Below are 11,506 nucleotides of genomic sequence, written 5' to 3'. Positions count from 1 at the left end.
TTGCATTATATAAACTTTTGACTTTCTGTGATAAATTTGAAGAAAATAGTTATTGATATTAAATGTATAAAAAGTAACGGTTATGATTATATTTTGTTTATATTTTTTTGGATTTAAGAGGTATGAAATGAAGGATTTAGAAAAATAGAAGTCTAAAGTATTTTAGAGTGCCACCTAAGATAGAGAATGGTTGTGAGTAGGGATGGCAGTGGATCTTGGACCCGGTCCAGATCCGTTTTTTACTGATCTGGATCTCAATTTTTTGGACCCGGCGGATCTGGATCTGGATCTCAATTTTGAAAACGAATCTGGATTTGGATCTTGAAATTTTAGATCCAGATCCGGCTCAGATCCGACCCGTAGATCCGTTTTATTTTATATATATTTTTTATATTTTATATTTAGTTTACTAATAATATTAACTAAATTAAAAATAATAAATAAATTATATTCAAAAGAATAAAAACTAAAAGTAATTAGATAAAAGTATTTTGTGTTATATTTTTCATGATGGAAATTAGATGTTGATTTTGTGATTTTTTTTTAATTTAATTTAAAAATAGTAGATCAATCATCTTGTACATGAAAACGGATCTGGATCTGGTATTGGCCAGACCCGGTCCAGATTCGGCCCGTTGTCATCCCTAGTTGTGAGTTCTTCAACATGTAATCCTTTAACAAATTAACAGATAGATGAAGCATTTTAACCTTATAAACTCCCTCACTTATGCAACCAGTTAAGAGCAACAACATAAACACACCACATCAACTAGATACTTCATTCCATACATACCAGCAACCAAATCACTGCAATAATCCCCAATCTCATTGATCATACAAGGTTGCAATAGAAGCTAAGAAACCTAGTTGCTCAACAATTAGCTCACAACAACAAATCATAAAAGTCTAACCTTTTGAGAAGCTTTCAACTCAAAGTGGAACCAAGCTTTCAACATAGATGTCTGCTTCGAGGAAGGAATCCACATTACTAATCCGGGGGCATCTGAAGGAATCATCTTTGGGATTGTAAACCACAAAACACGCCCCAAACACCAACAAGATGTCACCATTGGGCATCATCAGCAAAGGGTTGGAGTAAACATACTTCCCCGGATCCATCAAGTAAGGAATCGACAGCAGCCTACTCCACGACTCCTTCAGCACCCACAAATCCGTCCGTTTCATTTCATAGTCGCACAGAATGCTAAGGCAACCTCCCACCAACTCCAAAGAGAAATCCGAGCATCCTTCTTCATAACTCGGTTGCTCCACAATGCCATACGCCTCGCTCTTCAAATCAAGGGAGACAATGTTCCATCTAGAATCGAAATCCATTCCCTTGCTCGCGGCAAAGTGAAGCTTCCCACTCGCAAACTTCCCCGTCTCATCGAACGGCACGCCGCACCTGAAATCCTCAATCCTCTTCCAAGAATTAGCCCTCAAACTGTAAATCTTCACCACCGACTCCTGCAGACCTCCATCGCCATAAGCACAGAACAATCCCACAACCTTGTAATCAACCTCGGATTCACTATAACCAAACCCCCAAATGTAGTAAAAGCCAGGCTTCATTTCAACGCCTGCAGGGGGGAGTTGCTTCGATTTTCTCGTAGCTGGGTTCCATAGAAACACATCCTTTTCATCAATCGCCACGCAAATTATACCGTTACAAGAGCCCACAACCCAAACAGCACTATGCGGGGTCTTGTTAGGGTAATCAACGTTGGAAGCGACGGTCAGAGGCTCGCACATCAACGAATTAACAGAGCATTGCTTGAGGTTGAAACTAGGGTTTATAAGAGTAAAGATGATTCTGTGATTGGCGAAATCTGCGTTTTCGGCGGAGCGTTTGAGATGAGTATTGACGAATCGGGAACTGGAAATCAAGGAATTCCACGATTTTGAAACACACCTGGATTTCAAGAGGGATTTGACGGGGAGCCTTAAGAGGATATCTTGGATAATTTCTTCAGGGAGATGGGCGATTTTGATTTTCTTCAATTGGTTGTGTGCGGTTGAATCCGAACTAATTCTTTTGCCTTCCATCATTAAGATTTCGATCGCCGGAGATCGGAAACAACAATTCCTTCGTTAGAAGAATGTCTATGAGCCCACGTGTAATTTGGCCATATATAAAAGGGATTATAGCAAACATGAATTTTAGTAAAAATTGCATTTTTTTTCGCTTCAAAATTCCAATTAAATTAAAATATACATAAACTTATATTTTTATTACAATTTTAACATGAGTTTGACTTTAGACAAAATTAAAGCTTAATTAACAAAATAATAATTACAAAATTTTTCCAGCTGCTCTAGATCATTTCTAAGGCTTTTGAGAAAAGAGGTTCTTCTTCGCAGCTTTGGCGAGAGGTTTTCCCTTCCGGTGAAGGGAGAGGGTGGTGGCTTATCATTTTTTACCTAGCTTTTTCAGGGTGTGATTGTTCGCGAGTGTGATCCCCTGTTTTCTCCCTGCTGCTCCGTTGCTTCTCAAGGGCCTTTGAATACGACGCTCTTTCGCAGGTGAGACGAGAGATTTCTCCTTCCAGTGAAGGGTGTGGGTGGTCTAGTGGTTTTCACCGATGGATCCTGACGAAATACAACGCCTGGTTAACGAACTTAAACTCACTGAGGAGGCGGACGCGGCGACGGTTTCTCTCCCAGCAAATTTGACAGAAAATCAGCGAAATTCTACTAAGTTTTGTCTTGTGGGGAAGGTTTTCGCTAGCAGACAAATTAATAGGGAGTTGTTGCTTTCTCAACTTTCTTCAATACTACAAACCCAACAGAGGGTGGACGTGGAGATTGTGGGACCGAATCTCTTTATTGCTCATTTCACCTCTGTCATGGATAAAAAACACGCACTTTTTGATGGTCTGTGGCATTTTTTCCAGGATCTTCTTCTTTTCGCAGAGATTGAGGGCTTTCAGAACCCTTCTGAAATAAAGTTCGAATCTTTTACGGGTTGGATACAATGTCATAACCTTCCTGTAGCGTGTATGCACCCGGATGTGGTACGACGTATCGGTGAGCAGATTGGCATAGTTTTGGAAATCGACATGGGAGTTGGAGGGTTGTGTTTGGGCAGATTTGCGCGGATCAGGGTTTGCTGGTCTCTCTCGCGGCCGCTTCAAAGATGTGTGCGCCTTCTTCCGGATGGAGAGATAGAAGGGGCTATTATCTTATTACTGTACGAGAAGCTGCCGAATTTCTGCTTTAGGTGTGGCAAGATAGGCCATCTTCTCCGTTTTTGCGAGGTTCAAATCTCTGGTTCACAAGAGCTGAAATATGGCTCTTGGCTTTTGGCACCAAGAGCCTTTGACTTACGAAAGAAAGTTACTCCCAAGAATAACCAAGCTACGGGGGAGTCATCTCTCTTTAAATCTAATAAAGAGGAAAGCGGGAGTTCATCGAAAGCTCCTTCGCTTCGTATTGAAAACCAGGAAATTTTTACTGATAATAATTTGGAAGGAATAAGGTCGATGAGGAACCTGCCTCTTGGGGAGGCTCCCGTCCCGCAGAATTTGGGCGCAGTTACTGAGCATAAGATGATTGCACCGGACCAAGGTATTCCCCCAGCGCCCATTCAAACTCCGGTGCCTTTGATGAACCTTCTCAAGGATAAGAGTGAGGGAGAGGAAGGCAAGAAGAAAGGGAAATGAAAGACGAAGATGAGGGAGGAGGGTGGGGATGGTAAGAAGAGGGGACAGAAAAACTCCATGTGGAAGAGAAGAGCGAGGGAGGGCCCTACGCTCAAGGCAGGGAGGGGAGGTAGGGGAGGGAGTGCTAGTGGTGGTGATAGGGGTGGGGAGCTTCTGGATGAAGAGAAGAAGGTCGAGGGTGTCGGTGAGGAGGGAGGGAAGGGTGAGGGAGAATATACTGATGGGAACGAGGGAGGCCCCGAGGGGGGGACTGACCGAAGTTTGAGAGGCAAGAAGAGAGGGGTTGGTGAGATGGTGGATGAGGAAGGAGGAGAAATGAGTCGAAAATGCTCTCGGGTGTCACAAGAAGCTGATCCTGTTCCAACGGCGGAGGCTGCTGAGCAGCCCCGCCGATCCCAATAATTTGTATTGTGTGGAATGCTCGAGGGTTGGGCCACCCTCGAGCATTCCAGGAACTGCGGCAGATGGTGTCCGGCGCGAGGCCTTGGTTACTCTTTATTTCTGAAACGAAAGTTGGTGCGGGAAGATGTGATTGGTGGAAATGTATTCTCGAGTTTGATGGGCATTTTGTGGTTGACCCCCCTGCGGTGCTAGCGGAGGGCTCATGCTTTTTTGGAAAAAACCTTTGGAGGTGTCGATAGGGAGCTACTCCAAGGGGCATATTGTCTGCTCTGTCTCTTGGGACAGCAAGCTGTGGCGTTTCACCGGATTCTATGGTAATCCGGAGCCCTCTTACAGGAAATTTTCGTGGGATCTTTTGCGAAGGCTGGTCAATCCTACCGAATCTAAAACTCCGTGGCTTATTGGAGGGGATTTCAATGAAATTCTTTGTCAAAACGAGAAATCAGGGGGACCTAAAAAACCATGGTCACAGATGGCTTGTTTCCGGGATGCACTCGAACTTTTGTGGTCTGCGGGCTTTGAGAAACGATGCTGAGTATACTTGGTTTAACAGAAGGAAAGGAAAGGCAGCTATTCATGAGCTGCTTGATCGGTTTTTTATAAATGAGGAGGGTTTGATTGGTTTTGGAAATACTAAAGTGAATGTTCTTGACTATTATGGTTCTGACCATAGAGTGGTGGCTCTGACCATGGAAGATAAAGACATCCCACAATCCACGGGTGGTTATAAGCGGTTTTATTTTGAACAAAAATGGATGATGGAAGACTCTTTTACAGCTGATTTGTTGACGAACTGGAATTTGAGTGGTGGTTGGCCGATCCATGAACACCTTGCTCACTGCAAAAGATATTTAACTAATTGGGCGAAGAGTGAATTTAACAATCCCACAAAGAAGCTGGAAGAACTTCGTAAGCAAAAGGTGAATTTGCTTAATAGTCTTTCAATGAAGGAGTCTGGTCCAGAACTGCAGGAAATTGATGCTTTGATTGAGCGTTTAACGGAGGCAGAAGAGCTCCATTGGAAGCAACGATCAAGAGTCAATTGGCTTAGCTTTGGTGATCGTAATTCTAAATTTTTTCAGGCCTTTGCTTCGGAACGTAAGAGAAAGAATACAATTCGGGGTTTGATGGACCCTTTTGGAATGCTTAAGAAAAAAGATGATGAAAAAGCAATCTTGATTCAGAACTATTTTGCTGATATCTTTTGCTCCAACAACCCTACGATGGCGGATTTTGATAAGGTTACTAAGCACATTGTACGAAAGTTCTCGGACGCGGCCTCACGTCTCTTGGCAGCTCCGTTCACCAAAGAAGATGTTCGACGGGCTGCTTTTCAGATGAATCCCCATAAAGCGCCGGGCCCCGATGGTTTTCCACCTATCTTCTTCCAAAAATACTGGGGAGAGATAGGTGAAGCGGTTTCTCGTGAAGTTTTGCAAATTTTGAATAGCGCTAGTAAAGTGGGGGAGTGGAATAAAACTCTTGTGGTTCTCATCCCGAAGATTAAGAAGCCTCAGCTTGTTAGCGATTTCAGGCCTATTAGCCTCTGTAACACGATTTATAAGATCGTTACAAAGGCGTTGGCCAACAGAATCCGGTCTATGATGGGAGATGTTGTGGATGATACACAGAGTGCGTTTGTTCCCGGGCGTTTGATCTCTAACAATATTCTCGTCGGATATGAGTGTATGCACTGGTGCCGGAATCAAAAGAAAGGCAAACAAGGCTACGCAGCAGCTAAACTTGATATGAGTAAAGCCTACGATCGGGTCGAATGGGGGTTTCTTAAAGCGATGATGGTGTCGATGGGCTTCCCTTCTCACATGGTGGAAGTGGTTTTGGACTGTATTTCGTCTGTGGAATTCTCTTTTGTTGTTAACGGTAAGGTTTTTGGTTCGCTTCTTCCATCCCGAGGTCTTCGACAGGGCTGCCCCCTCTCGCCCTTTTTGTTCGTTATTTGCGCTCAGGGTCTGTCCTCCCTGCTCCAGCATTATGAGCAACGAAGATGGTTGGAGGGTTTGAAGGTGGGTAAATTCTGCCCGGCAATTTCGCATTTCTTTTTTGCCGACGATAGCTTGCTTTTCTTTAAAGCAAATCCTCAGAATGTTTTGGCGGTTAGGAAGGCTATTCACAAATATTCGAATGCATCGGGTCAGGTGATTAATTTTGAGAAGTCAGCTGTGACCTTTAGTCCGTGTACTACTCGGGCTGACATGGAAGTTGTGATTGATGGTTTGGGAGTTAGGGAGACCCAAGGTCACTCGATTTATCTTGGGCTCCCGACGTTTATTGTCCGTCAAAAGAAACTACAGTTTGATTATTTGCGTGAGAGGATTAGTAAGAAGCTGGGAAGCTGGAACTTTAAGCACTTTTCAGCTGGCGAAAAAGAAGTTCTCCTCAAGTCAGTTATTCAAGCTATTCCAACTTATACGATGAGCTGCTTCAAGATTCCTCATGCTATTTGTCATGATATTGAGCGTGCTTGTTCAAATTTCTGGTGGGGTTCCTCTGATAATAAAAACCTTATGCATTGGACGTCACGGAGTACGCTTTGTAAGCCAAAAACCAAGGGAGGGATGGGTTTCCGAGATATGAGAGCGTTTAACAAAGCTTTGCTTGCCAAACAAGTTTGGCAGTTGATCAAGTTCCCTGATTCCCTTGTTGCCAAGGTTTTGAAGAACAGATACTATAGAGAGTGTGATATACCTGAGGCTAAATGTTCCCCCAACGGGTCGTACGCTTGGCGCTCTATTTGTTGGGGCCGTAAGTTATTAGCTGGGGGTTTGAGATGGAAGATTGGAGATGGTAATGATGTTAAGGCCCGGTCTGATGCTTGGATTCCGGGGTCTGGACATGGGAAGGTGGCGGTCTGCGTTGAAGAGGAGACTCCTTCTCTTGTGGCTGATTTTCTGCTGCCAACAGGTGGTTGGGATGCTGCTAAGCTATCTTCTTCGTTTCTCCCGTTTGAAGTTAAGAGGATTAAAGCCATTGAGGTGCAGGAGCTTCGGGGCAGGGACTACAAATATTGGAGTCATGATGAAAAATGAAAATTTTCTGTGAAGTCAGGCTATTTGTTTGAAACTGGTTACTACTCTTCTCATGATTTTACTTCTTCGTCGGACGAGAAGGAATGGTGGAGTTTGATTTGGGGTCTTAAAATTCCTCCTAAGATCAAAGTTTTCGTGTGGCGAGCTGCGAAGAACTTGATTCCCACCGATGCTAACCTTCTCTAGCATCACGTCCCTACTAGCGGAATTTGTTCTTGGTGTAGGCGTGATTGGGGGAGCACTACTCATTGTCTTATTTTCTGTGATTGTGTCAGGGATGCTTGGAAGAAATCTAGCTGGTGGTTCTTTATCAAGGATAAAACAAGACACTCTCTTGAGGACATTTGCCGCACCGTCCAGCACGTGGTTGGCTCAGAGAAGTTCGAGATTTTCTGTACTGGGCTGTGGAGGGTTTGGCGCTGGTTGTGTGAGGTCAAGCATGGGAAGGCTGCAGCTGGTTCGCTCAATTGCTTGACCAAATGTGAGCTGTATATCAAAGCTTTTAAGGAAGCACAGAGTAAGGCTATTTCTCAGCTGCAACTTCTGCCTAAAGAAGGGGATAAACGCTGGATTCCTCCTCGTCGCGGCACTCTGCGTCTTGGCGTTGATGTCTCTGTTTACGATGGTGGCAATACAGTTGGGGTTGGCTTTCTAATCAGAGACTCGGCTGGGTTTATTCTCGCAGCGGTGGCGCGTAGGGTTGGCTGCACCGAGACCACGCTGATGGGTGAATTACATGCTTTGATGCTTGGAGTTGGCTTCTGCCTTGAGAATGATTTGGGTCCAGTGATGGCGTTCACGAATTCTCTTATTGCGGTGCACGTCTTGCAAGAGAATTATCGAGGTATGGACTCTTTGAGTGACGAGTTGTTTGAGGCCTTTGTCCGTTTGAAGGATAGGATTGTTATCGAGTTTTGTCATGCTCGCAGAGAGGCAAATCGTGTCGCTCATGCTTTAGCGAATTTCGCCGCTTGGTCGAATGGTATAATGATCTGGAAGTCGGATTTCCCAATCTGGCTTACATATATTGTTCATCGTGATTTGATTTAATATAGTCGTTGCTTTCTTAAAAAAAAAAAGCTTAATTAACAATCGAAAAAAACTACATACGGAGGCTCGGAGGCCGGAGTTGTTGCTGTCGGGTCAGACTTTAGAGGCCGAAGCTACGGTGTCTAAAGACTGGAGTTGTGGTGTCAGATTGCAGAGGTTCGGAGCTGCGCATCTGGAGCTTCCTGCGAGAGGTGCGGTCTGTGACGGCAGCACGACTTCCTTGCCTCCAACGAAAGGGACGAGTCGAGCTTCTAGCGAAAGTGGGTGGAACGTGAGGATGAGAGTTTGGAGAAGGCCGAAGGAAGGGTCTGTTCAGGTATTGTTGTGTTTCTTCAAGTTGAAAATTGATTTAGGGTTTATTAATAAGTTTATTTATTTAATTACAAAATAAAAAAATAAAATAATTAATGAAAAGACACGTCTGTGCCACATGGTTTTAATTATGACACGTTAATGTTTGGTCAAAATAAAATTGATTAGAGCTTCGTCGAGATGTAAATTGCAATAAAAAATTTAATTCATATATTTTTTAGCTTATTTTTTATTAAATAAAGATTTATATAAAAGAGAAAAGAAAAAGACCTAAAAACACCCTTGAAAGCACAAGAAAGCAGACTAACCGAGCCTCGTTAAAACCTCTTTAAGGAAATTCAATGGGAAAAATATTAAAGAGGAAAAAGAGTGCTCGTCTAGAGACAGTGAAAAAGCTAAAAGAAAATGAGCGGAATTGAGATTACTTCGGAAGCTCCGGCCTAATCATCGCTCCGAAGTAACCTCGGCTCGAAAGAAACAAGAACAAGAAACATAATGAAGATAAATACCAAGGGAAATAAGAACAAAAAAACAAAACATCCCTATAAGAAAAGGGCGAGAACGCCAGCTTTAGCAAACCTCGATGCTGATAGGAAAAAAATGCGAGCTCTCCCAAATCGCGGAGCTACCAAAGGAACACGACCTCCTAGATCCCAACCTCGAGTGCACCCGAAAGTTGAAAAAGAACCCATGAGACGCTCCAATACACACAACAGTCCCACAACCTAAATACCTCGAAAACAAACGGCTCCCGTTAAGAAAACCAACAGGACGAAAAACACTATCAAAGCCGACGTCATCAAACCATCTATTCAAGCAAAAAGAGTGCCGAAAAATATTGCTCGAGGGAAAAGCCCACGCACTCCACCTGTTGGGAAAAAGATCCACCGAACGACTACGCCCGCAACACCGCAAACAGAGTCGTCACTCACCTCAACAAGCCTGCTGCATCCATCAACAATATACTACTTAACAAGATGAGTCCCACGGATGCAGAGACAATGCCCCGTGATCCAAATAGTGCCCTTGATATAATGGCGCAAAAATAAAGTCATGAAATGCATGGAGAAAAGCCAAACCATGCACGAGCACCAAGTGCTCGAAGAAATGTAAAGACGATAAAAATACCGTCGATGCAGATCGAATAACAAGCTCCGATCCTGGAGCCACCAACGGAGTCCGACTCTTAGGGGCCCAATCTCCAGCGCATCAGAAAATTCTAAAAAAACCCCAAGAACACTCCAACAATACACAACCATGAAACGAGACTAGCGAACCACGCAAAGGTGGCTATGAGTCGACATATCACGTTGAATCGCATTTTTAATCTCATCAATCCCGTGCGGCCACCAACCCTCGGAACGACTATGATGGGCCATAATACCCACAACACAGTTACCTTCCCAATAAATGTAACTGACAGCTGAAAACCCTCAAGAATGCGAAGAATCCTATCCCAAATGGCAACAAAGCGCTACGGCACACTACGCGATCTGTCATGGAGGAGATGAACAATGTAAGAGGAATCCGACTCGATCCAGAGGCTATGCCAACCACCTTCATTGGCAATTTGAATCGTCGTGATGATGGCCAAAAGCTCAGCCTCGAACGCATAACCCACACCACTTTTCACTTTGAAACAGTCACGGACCCAGCTAAAATTATCCCTAAACACACCACCTACTGAGATGAGGCCTGGTGCGCCAAGGGCCGAACCAGCTAAAATTTGTTGACTATTGTAGGTTATGTTCGGACGGCCAATATAGTGTCTGAAATGATGACATTCTCCTGACGAGTCCGACGCATAGGGATCAGATTCATCGAAGAGAGAGACCACTCTATTGAATCAATAAGTCATTACAGGAGGATCCCCCAAATCATCCCAAATATTGGCGGCAGCCCGCTGAATCATGTCTATCACATCCTCCTCCTCAGCCTTCGTCCAGGATCTAACATTTTGCAGCGCAAGAATATTTTGTTGATCCATTTGGACTTGAGGTTTTTTGGTATAAGATAAAATTTACACGGTAAATTCCTTAGATTTATAATTTCTTGCACCTACCGAAGAGTCGCGTCTCTACAATTAGTATACCTACCGAAGAGTCACGTCTGTAAAAATTGCTTTAAATTCCTTGCACCTAGGTTTCTAAATATGAGTGATTAGTTTACATTGACACGAAATATCTTCTTCTTTTGATCCCCAATCTCTTCCCTCTTTAAAATCCTCGACCCCAAATGTATTTCCAATGCGGGCGGTTGAGGCATTTAATTTAATAGACAAGACAATATGATAACGCTTAATTTATATTGGAAAGTTTCTAAAGATTTTATTTCTTTTTTTTATTTCAACAACTTTGGAAATAATTATCGACATGGCCTAATCACAATCCTATCTAATAAATACGACCACTTTGTTTTATAAATGATATGAAACGTTCTTATTATTATTATAATTTATTTAAAATGCAAATCTTTTCACTAATAATAATGGGAGAAATCTTTTAAATACCACATAATAAAAAGTAAAAGTTGAGTATACCTTTTTTATACCAAAATGTGTTAAATGACTACATTACACTTACTGTATATTAATAAGTTAAAAAATAAGTTAAAAGAAATAAAAAAAGTTAAGTTACGGCTTGCACACGATGGCAAGACACGAGCGTGTAGCCACCGTGTACACTCATCGTGTGTAGGGCTGTATACGAACCGAGCCGAGCCGAATACCTCCAGGCTTGGGCTCGGTTCGTGAAAATTTAGCTCGGCTCGAGCTCGAATTCGAGCTTTAAAATAAGCTCGAGCTCGACTCGCCAATATAATACTAAGCTTGAGATTGGTTCGAATTCAGTTCTTTAATTATTCGTTTATCTCGAGCTCGAATTTGGCTCAAATTTTGAGCTCGATTTCAAATTCAGGTTCAAATTCGAGCTCGGTTCAAATTATTTATATATTAAGGTTTCATTAAAATAAAAAATTATAATTATTCAAATATTTCTAAACTATTTATGAGTGATAATTTATAATTTATTTTTA

The 11,506-nt window shown here is 42.8% G+C and overlaps 1 protein-coding gene across 1 annotated transcript; it reads right to left on the bottom strand.

Moving 5' to 3' along the window:
- Window positions 1-752: 752 nt before the first annotated feature.
- Window positions 753-2,133, bottom strand: LOC131004595 (F-box/kelch-repeat protein At3g23880-like). Its single transcript, XM_057931300.1, has one exon. It carries the CDS (start codon window positions 2,047-2,049, stop codon window positions 931-933), a length of 1,119 nt encoding a protein of 372 aa, XP_057787283.1. The 5' UTR covers window positions 2,050-2,133; the 3' UTR covers window positions 753-930.
- Window positions 2,134-11,506: the final 9,373 nt, after the last annotated feature.

Source organism: Salvia miltiorrhiza, unplaced genomic scaffold, assembly GCF_028751815.1.
Source record: "Salvia miltiorrhiza cultivar Shanhuang (shh) unplaced genomic scaffold, IMPLAD_Smil_shh original_scaffold_438, whole genome shotgun sequence".
In the NCBI taxonomy this organism is placed as follows: Eukaryota; Viridiplantae; Streptophyta; class Magnoliopsida; order Lamiales; family Lamiaceae; genus Salvia; species Salvia miltiorrhiza.
The sequence above is the reverse complement of the archived record's forward strand: the minus strand, read 5'-3'. Positions and strand labels throughout refer to the sequence as shown.